Genomic DNA, 17,533 nt, shown 5'->3' on the forward strand with positions numbered 1-17,533 from the left:
TTCCATATTAATTTTAGGATTTTTTTCTTTATTTTATAAAGATTTATTTTATTATTAGAAAGCCGGAGTTACAGGGTAGGAGACACACACAAACACACATACAGACACAGGTCTTCCACTGCTTGTTTACTCCTCAAATGGCCACAAAGACCAGGGATGGACCAAGCCAAAGCCAGGTGCCTGGAACTACATCTAGGCTTTCCATGTGGGTTCAGGGGCACAAGGGCTTGAGCTGTCTTTTGCTGTGTTCACAGGTGCATAAGCAGGGGTTTGGGTTGGAAGGAGAGCAGCTGGGACTCAAATTGGCACTCATATGGAATGCCGGCATTGTAACCCACTAAGCAAAAACTTGGGCCCCAGGATTGTTTTTCTTAACTCTGTAAAGAATGCCATTTGTATTTTGATAGTGATTGCATTGAATCTGTGGATTGCTTTAGGTAGTATAGATATTTTAATAATGTTAATACTTGCAATCCGTGAGCAAGAAGTACCTTTGCTTCTTTTCTGTTCATCATGATATTTTTCATCAATGTTTATAGTTTTCATTGTAGAGAACTTTCACTTCTTTGGTTAAATTTTTTCCTAAATATTTGATTTTTCTGTGGTTATTGTGATTTGGATTTCTTTGATCATTTCTTTTTCAATGAGTTCATGTTTAGCATATAAACATATAAAGTTTTTTGTAACCTGCAATTTTACTGAATTGGTTTAATGAATTATGACATCCTCTTGGTGGAATCTGTTGGATCCATATTCTGAATAGTATAGTTCAATTCCAGAGTATCTTTGTTGATTTTCTGTCTTGGTGGTCTGCCCATTGTTGAGAGTGGGGTGTTGAAGTCACTCACTATTATTGCATCTCTCCCTTTAGGTCTAATAGTGTTTGCTGCATATATCTGCATGGTCTTGTGTTAGTTAGATGCATATATATTTATGATTTTTCATATCTTCTTGCTGATTTGATCCTGTTATGAAAATATAATGTCCCTTTTTGTCTCTTTTTACACTTTTTATTTAAATACTGTTTTTATCTGATATGAGAGTGGATATTCTGTTCATTTCTGGTTTTGATTTTGCTGGTATCTTTTTCTTGTCCTTCATTTTCACGGTATATGTATCTTTTTGGGGGGGAGGTGAGTTTTGTATAGGCAGCAAATAGTGGACTTTGCTTTTTTAATCCATTCAGCCAACATAAGTCTTTTGGCTAGGGAATTTAATCTGTTTATTTTAAAGGTTAGTATTAGAACTAATACCTATAATTTTGTTGATTGGTTGCTGATTATACCTGTTATACCTGCTCTGTTAGTGAATTTAGTAGTGTCATGTGATTTTATGATTACTTCTAATGTAGAACTCCCTGCAGAATTTCTTATAAGGCTGATCTGATCTCATTTTTTATTTGTTCAGGGAATATGTTATTTCTCCTTCACTTCTAACTAGCTTCACTGGAAATAATAGACTTGATTGTACTTTTTTTTTTCCTTTAAGAACTTGAATATATCATCCTACTCTCTTCTGGCCTATATAGTTTCTGCTGAGGAGTCTGCTATTAGTCTAAGTGTTTTTTCTTATAACTTTAAGCTTTTCTTTCACTGTCCTTAGGATGCTCCTCTTGTCCTTAACTTTTGAGAATTTGATGGCAATATATCAGGGGGAAGTTCTTTTCAGCTGAGTCTGCTCGGGTCCTTTGAGCTTCCTGTATTTGATGTCCATGTCTTTCTTTTCTTTTAAGATTTTTATTTTATTATTTATTTGAAAGGTAGAGTTACAGACAGTGAGAGGGAGAAACAGAGAAAGGACTTCCATCTGCTGGTTCACTCTCCAAATGGCAGCAACGGCTGGAGCTGGGCCAATCCAAAGCTAGGAGCCAGGAGCTTCTTCGGGGTCTTCTGCATGGGTGCAGGGGCCCAAGCACTTGAGCCATGTTCTGCTGCTTTCCCAGGCCATAGCAAGGAGCTGGATTGGAAGAGGAGCAGCTGGGACTCAAACCAGTGCCTGTATGGGATGCCAGCTCTGTAAGCAAAGGATTAGCCTCTGCACCATGCCGCCTGCCTGAGGTCTCTTTCAAGACCTGGAGAATTTTCAACTGTTATTTCATTTAGGAGGTTCTTGTTGCTTTTTTACTTTTCTTCTCCTTTAGGAACTCCTACAATATGAATATTTGGTCATTTAATCGTATCCCATATTTCACGTGGTCTTCCTCCATTCTTTTTCATTCTTCTCTATTTTTGTCTCACTGGGTTATTTCAAGATTGTTGACAATTTAGGTCAGGAATTCTTTCCTCCACTTGGTCCATCCTAATATTAAAGCTCTAAAAAAAATTTTAAAAAAGCTCTAAATGGTATTTTTTATTTCACTGATAGAAGATTTTATCTCTAAGATTTCTAGTTGGTTCTTCTAATGATTTCTATCCCCTTAATGAATTTTTCATTCAAGTCTTTTATTGATTTCCTCATTTCTGTAAGCGATCTGTATTCTCTTGCATCATATTGAATTTCCTTACAATCATTATTTTGAATTCTAGTTCTGGCATTTCAGGGATTTTCTCCAGTTCAGGATCTAATTCTGGAGAATTGGTGCATTCTTGTGAAGGTATCATGCTACCTTGCTTCTTCATGTTTCCTGTTTCCCTACAATGACATCTGTGCTTCTGGTATAATAGTCCCTTCTTTATGGAGAAGGTTTTATTGGAAAAGAGTTTATGGTTTAGATGGAATATAGGGTATCACTTGGCCTATTGCTTTGGCTTTTGTTTTAGGCAAACCCATACGTGATTTCTTTTGCTTTAATCTGTAAGTTGTGTGTGTACATGACCAGGGGTGCGGGGTGGTGTGGTCTGCTATCCATAGGGGTAGAAGCATGACTGAAGTGAATGTGAGTGTCCTAGGGTGTGTATCTTCAGTCCCCAGAGAGTTGTTAGTTACACTGTGGATTGTGATAACCAGGACCTTGTTCTTGGTGCTGAAACAGACCAAAGGGGCCATTCCTTTGTCCCATTGGCAAGCCTGAGTGCTGATGGGGCTTATTGCACCAACACTTGTGGCTTTAGGCCTCTGTGATAGGGATGGGCCATTCCTCTCATCCTGCCAAGAGAGTGCTACTAATGCTGGGGCTTATAAAAACTGTAGCCTTAGCCCCAGGATTAGGGAATATGACCTCAACCCTGCTCAAGTCCTACAGGATATACAAGAGATTTGCCTTGGCAGGTATGGGTGTGCAGTGATGGAATGCAGGCAGGTTCTTTCGTAGGTCTACTGGATAGATTCCAGTGGCTTTGAGGAAATTAGCACTGATTGTTAACAGTACTAGTACTACAGGAATGGGGTCATTACTCAGATCTCTTAGGGTGGGAGCCAGGTTTGGGGATAGTGGCAGACTCATATCTGAAACAGACCAATACAGAATAGAGGACTCCAGATACTGTGAGTGAAAGCAGATTTCTCCAAAGATTTTAATATAACATCAACAGTCTCAGTTCCACAAGGCAATAGAAGAAACTTCCCCCAGTTCTCACATGGCATGCAAGGGTGTTTCTGGGTTATGTACCTGGGGTCCCAACACCCTGAACTAGAGGGAACTTTCTGAAGTCTGGTTTGGATTTTTTAATAGTCTGCTGCTACTGCTAGCCCCATGAGCTGAGGTGAATCTCCCTGAATCCAGGGCTTGTGACCCAAAGTCTCACAGTTGCAGGATGTAAGGGATGTATTCTGTGTTCTGCACATTGCACTGATTCTGGCTCTGATCAAGCAGTACAGAGATAAGCTGTGTGATTTTTCTCAGCCAACTGATCCTAGCACTCTGCATAGGTGGAGGAGGGGAAATAGGCAATCTGATTTCCTTTCTTAGGGACAAACAGTTGCTCAGATCTGAGTCAGCTCCCCTGGCTGGAGTTAAAGTCAGTGGGTAACTGTGGAATTCTCCCTCAGCTAAAGCTACCAGTGACTGATCAGGGCAACTTCTTCTTACTGTGACATGGGAAGATGGTGACTCCCAGCTGGCAACTTGCTACACTACATGGCTGGCCTCAGCAATGTGTCTGTCCTTCTTTGCTGTCCCACAGAGTCTATGTTTTGTTCTGTCACTCATTGAAAATTTCTGTCAGACCTTTGGAAACGTGGTTCTTTATATTTTTCATGTCCAACTGCTGCTGAAGTCAGTGTGGCTTCTCACTATGAGCCATCTGGGATCTCTTCCACGGGTATGTTTTGTTTGGTCATCAAAGTACTTATTTACTTCTTTGTTTTCTATTTGTTGTTTGAGAGAGAAAGGAGGGAGGACAGATACCATATTCACTGATTCACTCTCCAAAGTGTGTGCAGTGGTTGGGTCTGGGTTAGGGCAGAGCCAGGAGGCAGCAATTCAGTCCAAATCCCCACTTGGGTAACAGGAATTCAATTATTGGATGCATAAATGAGCAAAGAACCTCAATAGACAGTTCTCAAAATGGGAAATACAAATGGCCAACAAATACATGCAAAAATGCTCAACATTGCCAGCTGTCAGGGAAATGCAAATCAAAACGACAAGGAAATACCACATCAACTTTGTCAAAATGGCTAAAATCCAAATCACAGAGAGTAACAAATGCTGGCAATGTGTACAAAGGGGAACACCTACACACTGTTGGGAATGTAAATTACTACAGCCAGTGTGGAAAACAGTGTGGAGATTTCTTAAACTGGAACTAGCAAGGAGCTGGATTTTAAGTGGAGCAGCTAGGATTTCAACTAATGCCTGTATAGTTTAACTCACTGTTCTACAATGTCAACACCTAAGTCTTTTTAAAAACAATGAAAATTTCTTCTGTAGCCTGAGAAATCACTACAAATCAAAGAATTTTAATTTAATTATTTTTTTTACTAGAATCCAAGAATATAAATGGAAGAATTTTGCATTTCTTTTAACTGGAGTTTCCTAAATATCTTTCAGTGATTCCTTTAATATGATCAACAACAACAACAAAAATTTGATGAACCAATAATTCTGGGATATATTGACTATTTGCATAGTACAGGCTTAGGAAGTTCTTTAAAGAAAAAATACTTAATTTAGTTCAGGGTTTCCCAAACTTTTAAAATATGGATCACTGTACATTAAACATCTTGAATCATCACCAGTGTATCTGGGAGTATACTTTGGTAAATGTTGGTACAATCAAACCCAAGGGATGGATGTCAGTTTGTGGTTTGTTGGCTTTTATTAGTCCCTGAAGATTAAGGTGGTTGTCATTTATCATAAGCAATTATTATGTTATAGAATACCATATTTATGTACAAATGACATATTAAATATAAACATAGAAAGAACTGTAAAAAACTCTGAACTTTTTAAATTAAGGTTTCTTTTTTTTTATTTGTATGTCTCTCATAAATACAATATTAGGAACATAGTAATTCTTCCCACCATACCTGCCCTCCCACCCACTCTCCCCCTTCCTCCTCCCTCTCCTGTTTAGTCCAAGAAAAAAAAGAAGCAGAAAGAAAGGAAAAAGGAAGAATGGAATAAAAAAAAAACTAAGAGAACTGAACCTCAACAGTCTAGACAAGGGCTGGTCTATGTTATTGCTTCTCAAAGGTGATTTTGTCCTGTACCTACCTCTTCCCTTCCTTCCTCCTCCTCCTTTCCTTTTAGAAACTTAATTGTCTTTAAAGAAGAACCAAAGGATGGTACATCTCTTATGAACCCTTAGACGTAACTTTAACTTATGAGACATAGTATTATCCTCCATTTAATACGCTAAATAAAAGTGATTCTTGAGAACAAATTTTACTATTAAGTCTCATTATACAACTCTTTGTGGACAGAGGTCCTACATGGGGAGTTAGTGCATAGTGACTCTTGTTGTTTATTTAACAAATAACATTCTTATGTATGACATCAGTGATCACCCAAGGCTCTTGACATGAGCTACCTTTTGGATCCACTGACATGGAAGCCTTTTGGATCCATTGGCTTGACAATGCCATAAGCAAAGTGGAAGTTCTTTCTTCCCTTAAGAGAAAAGTGGCCATTTCTTTCCATTGGAATCCTACCCACAGGGGTCCTTTATGTAGGACCTTTTTTCTTCTGGAGTCTCTTGGCTTTCTATGCCTGAAATGCTCCGTCTGGGCTTTCCAACCAGACTGGAATGCCTTGAGGAATGATTCTGAAAACTCTTTATGAAGCCCTATTTAGTTTCTTTTCTTCCACCATATATTCCAACATGCAGATACTAACTCAGATTTCCAGCAGCATCATAATACTCATACGTACTATTTATTGAATATATATATCATGTTTGCCATTATAATAGATGTTATATGTATATTATCTATAACCCTCAGGATTATTCAGGATAAATAGTAATCAATTTTAGATGAGAAGATTTAGGATAAATATAATACAAAGTTCATTATATTCTAATACATTTGTATTTATTTCTTTGGGTTACCCTGAAGACTCTGTATCAAGGTCACCTAGTATTATATAATTTGCCATTTTTCTTTCTTTTTTACAAAAGGTTTATTTATTTATTTGAAAGGCAGTGTTACGGACAGAGAGAATCTTTCATCTACTGGTTCACTCCCTAGATGGCAACATGGCAGGACAGGTCCTAAACCAGGAGCCAGGAGCTTCATCTGGGTCTCCAACATGAGAACAGGGGCCAACATCACAGATGTGGTCCTACTCACTATGCCACATGCTGGCTCCAATAATTTGTCATTTTTTCTTTGGCTCTAAGTAGTTTCAATTTTAAATCTTTATTTTGTGCCGAATCTTTTATAGTTTTCATATGCGCTTAAGAAATAAATTATGTAAATATGATCATGATAGATTTAATCTTGTACAATTAATTCATGAAGAAAGTGTTTGGAAAATTGAGCCAGGTCAGATCATATTTAATCATGACATCATATTGTACAATGACATAAGTTAAGCTAGGAATTATTTAAAAAGCCAGTATTAGAGTGCAATAAATTTAATTGACAAAGCCAAGGTTCTCTTACCAGTATACTATTAGAACTCTTAATTATCTGTTAGCAATTACACTAGATATCCAGATGAATGACACATAACTGATAAACTAGGTTTCCATAGTTTGTCAGTTCTCTGTAAGATGACTGTCAGCAGAGTAAATCTCTTAAGAGCAAAGATGAAGCTGTAGTTTTCTTTCATGTTTTTACCTTGTTAATTTTTATTTTAAAATATTTAATAATACAGAAAATATAAAGAAAAGTTCCCTGACCACAAGTAGATTTACAGCTTTTAACATCTTGCTATATTCACTTCATAAATATCATATATATATATATATATATATATATATATAATCTTTCTTGGTAGCAGGGGTATCAATTTATGACAAGGATATATATCATATTATCATATTTTTATCTAGTCATTAGTTGATGGACATCTAGGTTGATTCTATATCATTGCTATTGTGAACAATACTTTCCTTTAGGGATGAATCAGAGGGTATTTCACTTCACAGGAAACTTTAAATCAGATATGTACTTTGCAGTTTGGTTGAAACAGATTTATATGACCCTTGCATTGTAGTATTCTTTTGTCTATAACAATTAAAACTCAGTTTAAAAATTTCAGAGGCCCATATCTAGAATAAACATATAAGATAATGAACAATTACAGTGTCATGTGCATCTTTGTTCTTAATCCTGATTTTAAAAAAATCACAACTACTTTACTACTATTAATAGGAAAAAGAAAAATACTGCATAAAGAAAACCACTCAAATGAATTTAACTCAGAATTTTAGTGATTTATTCCATGGTTATCTGAATTTTTTGTTTCAGTCTCTAATGGTAAGATATTTTAAAGTTTTTTTATTAATTGTACATTTGAATTGATTTAACAGGTCCACCAAGACTCATCCAGGACCAGTTGTACATTTAAGTGATAGTCCAAGAGATGAAGGGAAAGTGAGTATTATAACACTATTTTTCCTTTTGTTTTCCTGATTCTTGAAAAAAGTGTTTATTATTATTATTTTATACCTAACATCTAGCCCAGTTCATAGTATTTGGTGTTATTTAAAAATTAACAATTGCGGAAGTGAAATGGACACTATGAGAAAGAGTAATTTGATCAGCTCCTGTGCTGACTGTTGTTGTACAATGTAATACTTTGTCCATTTTAGTATTTTATTGTTCTAGTACAAGTGGTTGAACTCTGTAATTAACGCACAATTATTCTTAGGTGTTTAAATTTTAACTGAAAAGTGATCCCGGTTAAATATAAGAGTGAGAAAAAGAGAGGGAGGAGATGTACAATTGGGGACATGCTCAATCGGACTTGCCCCAAACGATGGAGTTAGAAACGTGCCAGGGGATTCCAATACAATCCCATCAAGGTGGCATGTACCAATGCCATCTCACTAGTCCAAGTGATCAATTTCAGTTCACAGTGGATCATACCGATAGGTCTAAGAGTCAAAGGGATCACACAAACAAGACTAGTGTCTGCTAATACTAACTGATAAAATCAGAAAGGGAGAGAAGGATCCAACATGGGAAGTGGGAGACACAGCAGACTCATAGAATGGCACATGTCCTAAATAGCACTCTGGCCTCAGAATCAGCCCTTGAGGCATTTGGATCTGGCTGAAGAGCCTATGAGAGTATTTTAGGCATGGAAAGCCAAGACACTCTGTAAAAAAAAAAAAAAAAAAAAAAGACCTAAATGAAGGATCTCAGCGAGTGTGATCCCAGTGGAAAGAACGGGGCCATCAAGGTAGGAGGTACCTTTCTCTGAAGGGAGGAGAGAACTTCCACTTTGACTGTGACCCTGTTGGAATCAGATTGAAGTCGGCGAACCCTAAAGGCTTCCATAGCCTCGGCAACTCATGACTAGAGCCTAGGGAGATTACTGACGCCATAAAAAAGAGTGTCAAATTGTTAAATCAACATCAAGAGTCACTGTGTACTTACGTCCCATGTGGGATCTGTCCTTAATGTGTTTTCCAATGTGAAGTAATGCTATAGCTAGTACTGAAACAGTATTTTTACACTCTGTGTTTCTGTGTAGGTGCAAACGGATAAAATCTTTACTTAGTATACACTGAATCGGTCTCCTGTATATAAAGATAATTGAAAATGAAAAAAAAAAAAACTTGGTGTTAAATTGGAAATTACATAGAAAATTAATCAATTTTTTAAAAAAAAATCATGAAGGATCTCTGTCCTTAATGTGCTGTACACTGTGATTTAATGCTATAACTGGTACTCCAACAGTATTTTTCACTTTGTGTTGCTATGTGAGGGCAAACTGTTGAAATCTTTACTTTATATATACTAAAATTTTGGCTATTGTGAACAGCACTGCTGTAAACATGGTGGTACAGGTATCTATTTGACTCATTGTGTTCAAGTCTTTTGGGTATGTACCCAATAGTGGGATTGGTAGATCATATGCCAAGTTTAATTCTAGTTTTTTTGAGAAATCTCCACACTGTTTTTCACAGCAGCTGTGGTAATTTACATTTCCTTCAACAGTGTGTATGTGTTCCCCTTTGTTCACATCCTCACCAGCATTTGTTACTTTCTGTGTTTTGGATTTTGGTCATTTTGACCAGGTTGAGGTGATATCTCATTGTGGTTTTGATCTGCATTTCCCTGATGGCCAGCAATATTGAACATTTTTTCATATATTTGTTGGCCATTTGTATTTCTTCTTTTGAGAGCTGTCTGTTGAAGTATTTTGCCTATTTCTCAACTAGATTGGTTTTTTGTTGAGGTTTTAAAGATGCTTATATATTGGAGATATTAATCCTTTGTTGGATAGGTCGTTTGAAAATATTTTTACCTACTCTTTGGATGTCTCTTCTCTCTATTGGCCATTTCCTTTGCTATGCAAAAGCTTCTGAGTTTGATACAGTCCCATTTGTTTAGTTTTGCTTTTGTTGTGTTTGGGGATCTTCTGCAAAAGTTTGTCCCCCACATCAGTTTCTTAGAGTGTTTCCCTTATGGTTTCTTTCAGCATCTTCATAGTCTCAAGTATTCAATATTAATTTTTTGGTATTTTTATTTAGCAACATCATTGAATATTTTGTTATTAAATATATGTCCTTGGATTCTTTGGAATACCCTGTATAAAACCATAGCAAATGTAGACAAATTTTATTGTTTTTTCCTTTCCAGTGTTTACACATTCATATGTATCTTACGACTTTTTTACCTAGGACCCCAGTGCAGGCTTGAATATTAATGGGAACTTTCTGGTGTTCCCAACATCAAAGGAAATGCCTCCAAGATTTCAGCACTAAGCTAAATGTTTTCTCCCAGTCTTTGGTTGGTGGCTTTTATAATGTTACATATTTTCTAGCTATTTCCAGTATTCTGAGACTTTTCAGAATATGAATAGTTTTGAATTGTATTAAATACTTCTCAACATGTATCCAGATTATTATTCCTTAATTTTTTAATTTATTGAAATATGTTAAAATATTTTAAATTTTAAATATTTTTGCATTTCTGAGATAAGTTCAACTTGCAAGGGGAAAGCTTCTCTTGGAATTTGCTGGTAAAGTGAAAGAAGTAACAAACTACTGAAGATAAATTTCCTATAGAAACAGGATAGTATCAGAGCATCAGAAGATAGACATTCCTTCCCAAACATCATTTATTAACCTCACATTGGTATGTCAAATAAGAGGATGCTTATGACTGAGAGATGCTTGTTCTGAATAGAGAAATGAGTGCATATTTTCAGATTCTCTCAGCTTTGCATGTTCCCATTCTCTAGCTGCTTGCTTTCATATTTGGCAGAATTAATCTACTTTGTGCTTTCAGAAAGTTAACTTTCTGAAGTTGACTATCTATGCCCAGGTCTTTGGCTCCTGCTATTAATTCTGGATTCAGAATATGTGCCACAGCAGAAAGCAGGTGATCTGACTTCCCTAACAACCAAATGGGTCAAAGGACATGACTTGAAATTGAGAAAACTTTGATCAATATCAGATAAAAAATAAATTCTTCCTCCCTATGATTGAGCTGTTTTGAATCGTAGCTTTTTCATATAAACTGTTAGAGACATTTTGCAAGTAAATGCTGATGATACACCTGCTAAGTGACTTAATATCTCTTCCGCTTCTCCCCATGAAATTGTGGTTAGTGTGATAATACATTATCTTTGTTTTACTTCTTTGCCTTATTTTTCTTTTATTATTGGAACTCTGAGATTGTATTTCTCCATGAAATATTAGCATTTAAGACTTGCCTCAGGATCCCCACCCCACCCCTTGCCCAACTACAGAACGATGGTTAAAATAATGGTTACCAAAACAGTTTTAAATCAAGGATTAGAAACTGAACCAAAACTAGTCTGATGCCTGTTTGTAAAATGCTTTATTGGAACACAGCCATGCTCATTAAAATATTGCCTATGGAAGCTTTCTTGCTGTAAGAGCAAAGTTGAACAGATTTGAGCAACTACTTGTCTGAAATGTCTTTTACATAAAAAGTTTTGTTGACCCTTAGTCTAGATTTTAGACTCTGAGGATCTAATTTTGGAGTTAGATTGTCTCCTGTCTAAAATCAAAAAAATATCTTGAAGGTGCCAAGTTGAGTGATATTAAACCCTGCCATGTGGTAACATCAGCTACTTGAACATTTTCCTAATATTAATTGGGGACTTCTAGAAAGATAAGACAACGAGAGATCAAATATTTGTGGTGCTTAATTGGTACATAGAAATAAAATTTATGATCATGGTGGTATAAAATAGCTTCCTTTAATGGCTATGTTTTTGTTTTCTATTGCCAACATAAACAATCACAAATTTAGTAGCTTAAAACAACTCAAATTTATTATGTTACAGTTCTATAGGTCAGAAGTCCAACATAGGTCTCACTGACCTAAAATCAAGGTATCAACAGGGTTGCATTCCTTTTTGGTAGTTACAAAAAAGAATCTGATTCATTACTTATTTTGAAGGCTGCATGTATTTCTTGATTTGTAATCCGCTTTCTGTTCTCCATCTTCAAAGCCAATATGTAGCATCTCTCTTACATCATTGTATCTTCTCCTGACCACATCTGGAAAAAGTTCTCTACTCTTAAGGATTCACATGAATTGATTGGGCCCACCTGGATATTCCAGTATGTTTCTTCCAACATTGGATCCTTAATCAAATCAAATCCTTGATTGAACTAATCATTTTTGGGGGGTTGAGGGTTAAGGTGTCAATGTTTTTGGGAATTCATTCTGCTTACAGCTCAGAGCAGTTAATTATTTATTTAGTGCACATCAGGGGCACTTTAAGATAGCTTTAAAGGAATTCTTACTGCTTGCAGCTCCAGAGAAGACTGTACTAAAAGTAGGCCCAGGTTCTATTTTTGTGGAGACATGCAGAGCTTTGATAGGTGTCCATCGTTAAAGTCAGAGCCCTGATAAGGAATGAATATGATCCTATCACCTGATATGTTAGTTTCCTAGGGCAGTTAATAACTAATTACCATAAATCAGGTTATCTAAAGCAACAGAAATTAATGTTTTCATAGATTTGGAGTCTAGGAGTCTAAAATCATGAGGTTGGTTGGTCATGCTCCCTCTGAAGGCTTTAGGCTAGGATCATTTTCTGCCTTTTCCAGCTCAGGTGGCTTCTGATAGTCTTTGACTTGTGGCAGTGTGACTCCAGATGCCTTCATCTTCATGTGGCATTCTCTGTCTCTGTTATCTTCTCTTATTATAAAAACATCAATTTTTGGATTTCTAGTCCACTCTAAACACAGGTGATTTCATCTTGAGATCTTTATCTAATTATATCTGAAAAGACCCTATTTCCAAAGATTATCAGGTTCTGAGGTCCTGCATGGACATGACAGTTCGGAGACTATTCAACCACTACACCTAAGATGAGGACATTTGTATAGATAAATGTTAAAATATTATAAAATATGCACTTGACCAAAATATGCACTTGAAACATCAGTTTCCTTGTACTGGGAGACTGGAATGGTGTCATTTGAGGTAGTTTCTTTGTATGATATTTATATTCACAAGACCATCTCCTATATTAATACTTCCAGGATCAAATCTCAAAGTAATCTAGCATAGAAGCATGTCTTTTTCTGTGAAGAGAGCCGATATGAAAGAAACAGAACACCCACCAAAGAAATTGAGGACCTTGCTAGCACTATAAGTGTACAAGGAAATGTGTTTGGTAGTAATTTTTAATGGTTTTAACTTAGAGGCTTAATAGATGAGAGTTTACATGGGACCATTCACCATGATTTGAAATTTAATGGCTCAGCAAAGGCAGTTGGATCAGTACTAGTAATTTGCTGTGATGGATCCTTGAAGTCTGGATTTTAAAAAAAAACATAAAGTTAAATAAAGTAGGGATATCAAATCATTTTGGTATAGTATTAAATAAGGGATCAGAAAACTCAAAGAGATGAAAATGTTAAAATGAAACAAGGTGTTTGTCCTGGAAACTCACTTCCTCTTTGTGTTCCCTAGGAGAATCTCAAGAAACCTGACTTCACTTAACCTAATAGAAATGCTGTGGAAAGGCATGTATGAGCATATTTGAGAAGGTTGGAAGAGGTTATCCTTTTTAGGTCTTTGTTGAAAGCAAGAGATTATGGCAGAGAGTCAGGCTCCATAATATTAGTTGGAGTTAAAGATCATGGTTTGATAGAGGCCAGGTGGCAATATTTAACTGTCTTGGAGATCTGATTATAATTAGTGTAACAAGCAGCAACACTGGAGTACCAGTACAGGAATCTATGCTAGTTGCCAGTCTATTGTTTCTAGGAGCAAAATTAGGTAGGCAGTTGGCTGTGATGTTGTTTGAATAATCAGAAGAAAATTAAGACCAGTTCAACTTTTAGTATTAACAGTCAATATGGAAAATCACAGCATTATCAGGTTTTCCAGGTATAAGTCAGGTTCAGATAGAGAATCCACTGATTAAGAGGAGCCAGTTGCTCCTGAAGAAGGATCCTGAAATGCACACATAAGTACAGAGTAATTGTAGGAGCATCTGTGGTTATTTTCATGAGTAACTTTCTACTTTTTTAGGACTGTCAGCTACAGGGTCAGAGCAGATATTGATACCAGAAGATCCAAAGAGCAATTGTGGTCCTCTAATTTGAGGCAATGTATACCAAGTAACCAGGTGATAAATGGAGTTTGGGCCCAAGTCTAAGTTCACAGTAGATCCACTAGGTATGCAAATATACCCAATTATTTTCTCCAAACATATAATTTGGACCAATATGCTTTGTAGCTGGAATAATACTCATTGGTTTCCTGACATTGTAATTATAAGCATTATAGTAGGAAGGGAAAATGAAAACTCTTGAAATTGTCTGCTAAGATAATAATCAGAAGTCATACTGCATCTCTGAAGGAGTTGCAAAAATTATCACAACTATATTTGAATGATTTGATGATAGTGGTCACCAATACATGCTTGTTGAATTCCATTGTCTGAATTTAAAAAAAAAATCAAGGTGGATGATTGATAAATTTATGTGTACATATCAACATAGCCTATGGTACTTTATAGTTATTAGTTTAGTGAAATATTTTTTCTTAATGCCCATCAATGAGAGAATCAAAGCTTGATTTCATAAGAAGAGACAGCAAGGAGCAGGCACTGTGGCATGAGGAGTTAAGCTGCACTTGCCATGTGAGCATCCTGTATCAGAGCGCTGTATGTAAGCCCAGCTGCTGCATTTCCTATCTAGCTTTCTGGTAATGTAGCCGGGAAGGCAGCAGATTATTTCTCAAATGCTTAAACCTTCACCCACCATGGGAGAGACCAGGATGGAGTTCTTGGCTCCTGGTCTCAGCCTGGCCCAGACTTGGGTATTGGAGTTTGGGGGACTTTTGGAGTGTGAACCAGTGTTTAAAATGTCTCTCTTTTTCTTCCCCCCTTCACACACACACATACTCACTCATACTCTCACTCACTCACTCTTCTTTCTTTCTCTTTACCTCTATTTCTGCCTTATAAATAAGTAAGTAAGTAAGTAAATCATTTTTTAAAGGAAAGGGCAGAGATATAATATCAGCCTTCCCCTAAAGCTATTTTATTTTTCCAGCTCTCTATCATAATCAAAGTATCTTCAAAAAGTTCGTGGAAATTTATATAATAAAAAAATAATGGATTTCAAAATTTTTGTGCCAAAATAAACTTAACTGTTTTAGTTGGATTTTCATTAGTTAAGACACCTAGGGGAAAAAAAACCTGATAAAGACTCTTAGGAAGGAAGCAGAGAGAAAAGACAGGCCAAATTCAGCTTAAATAACTAATTCTCTCACTAGAACTGTCTTCTGAGGGCAGGACTCAAATGACTTAAAGATCTTTTACATGCCCACTTCTCAGAGATCATAAGTAGATGAAGTCTCCACCCTGATTCAGCAACCATTAATATGAGGCTTCGGAGTTTAAACATCTGCATATATTTGGGGAGCCAAGTCCTGTTTGATCCATAACATACCTTTTAATTCCAATTTTTGTATGATCCTTTTGAAGAACCCCCTTGTATAATCATCTGGAACCTTGATTTTCTGGACATTTTGTAAAAAGTATACCAGTACAATTGGTAGGTTATATAATATTAATTGGATCCTGTGAGCAAAAGTAGTAAGTACCTATATAATTCATTTGATTCATGTTTCACATGATAGGAAGGAAATACCACAAAAATCTGAGGGCCTGCTCCATATGTGATGATTTTAGGGTCTTATGGTAGGGGTATGCAACAGCTTCTCTAAATTAAAGCATGACCTACTGTCCCAAAAAGCTTACCAAGTATTGTGACCCTTTTTTTAGTATGGAGAAATATAATTTTCAAATTCTTACAGATTAATCAACAAGTAGGTTCTCCAAATAAAACATAAAATTAGGAAAATCATGACCTGGCTTACTCAAGAAAATAGGGAGAAAACAAAGTCACACTAAATAATACATTAAAAAGGGAGTAATACACCAAAACTAAGGAAATATTTAAACATTCAAATTAAATTATTAGAGCATATAAATTTAAAATCCTCAGTTAAATGAGTAATTTTGGGGGAACTTATCCATGCTGGTACCAGTACAGACAAAAAGTTTATGAAAATGAGAAAATTGCTAAATTGCTACTTCCATCCAAAAGTGCTAGACCCGGGTAGTTTTACCAGGAAATTTTGGTATATCTTTACATACTACAGAATCTGAATGCTACATGAACTGTTCTAAAACAGTGCCTGCCAAACTATGGACAAATCTGGCTTGTCACTTGATATAAGTAAAGTTTTATTGGGGACTATGTAGTCTAGAAAGCTTATAAGTATTTACCATTTGGTCTGTTACAGAAAAAAAAATGTACCGATTCCTGTTCTGAATAGAGTTTCAAGAAAAGAATTCCCAAGTTACATTATGAAGCAACTAGAAGAATGATAACTAAACCTGATGAAACTTGCACAAAAAAAAAAAACTGTGGATGTATTGAATTTAATTAATCAATGGAAAAGAGATGATGCTAGCAAGATAGTACAATAGAAAGTCTGAGCCTTCCTTCTCCCACAAACATTGAAGCAGCTACAAGTTGTGCAAATTCTCTTCATGAAAAATAAAAAACTAATTGAAAGATTCTTTTACCACAGCAGAACATGAATGTAAACTAACAAAAAACAATGAGGCTATTCAGGACACTCACTGTAGACCCTACCTCTGATCAGGAAGAGAAAACCTAGCATCCACCTACATTCAGGGGGAGAGAAAGACTTTGTGCATAAATCTAGCACCTCAGTTTTTCAAAAGGGCTTTCCAGAGGATTAGCATTTAAGCTCTGACAGGTCTGATTTGGTCTAGATGCACAAGGAAGAACAGAGCCAGTAACTTGGGCTGGTAGACACCATTGGTCCTACTCCCTGCTCAGCACAGAGAGACCAAATGAAAAAAGCCAGCTCTCAGCTTGCCCTTTTCAGTGGAAAGAGTTGATCTGTGTGTCTAATACCCCAACTTCAAAGAACTAGCACCTGTTTCACCAGACTTGAAGTTCTGATAAGTCTGGCAAAAATTTAGCTGCCCTGAGGAGGACTTGAGGTGGTAGCTCGTGCTGTTGGTGCCATGGCTACTCCACCTGGCTCAGCACAGAGTACAAAGACAAAAAGTATAGCTGCTTTCTTCTCCATGGGGTGAAAGACAGCAGGTAGAGACCCTACCTCTGGGAAAACTAAGAGAAATTATTACTTTGTCTAATTCACATATACCAACACAGAGAGTCAAAGAAATTGAAGAATCAGACAAAGATGTTCTAAACAGATGAACAATATAAGCACCAGAAACCAACCCCAATGACACAAATTTATACAATTCAACTGAAAAAGAATTACAAATAACTGTGTTCATGACAATGTTTATTCAAGTCAAGAAAATAAAGGATGAACAAAATGAGAGTTTCAATTAACAAAAAAATTGAAAAAAGTAACAAAAATCATACAGCTGAAGAAGACAATAGCAGAACTGAAAAAATCATTAGAAGGGTTAGCATCAATGCATTTTAAGTAAAAGAAAGGATAAGTAAACTCAAAG

At 36.2% G+C, this 17,533-nt stretch overlaps 1 protein-coding gene across 4 annotated transcripts in view; it reads left to right on the forward strand.

The window, feature by feature from the left end:
- The window catches only part of STXBP5L (syntaxin binding protein 5L), a 443,316-nt gene that overhangs the window by 148,529 nt on the left and 277,254 nt on the right, over nt 1-17,533 (forward strand). For all 4 annotated transcript variants that reach the window (XM_062208715.1, XM_062208727.1, XM_062208721.1 and 1 more), the window contains one exon: nt 7,860-7,923. In XM_062208715.1, the coding sequence (XP_062064699.1) occupies nt 7,860-7,923 (64 nt within the window). The remainder of the gene's footprint in view (nt 1-7,859; nt 7,924-17,533) is intronic.

Source organism: Lepus europaeus, chromosome 2 (assembly GCF_033115175.1).
Source record: "Lepus europaeus isolate LE1 chromosome 2, mLepTim1.pri, whole genome shotgun sequence".
Lineage (NCBI taxonomy): Eukaryota > Metazoa > Chordata > Mammalia > Lagomorpha > Leporidae > Lepus > Lepus europaeus.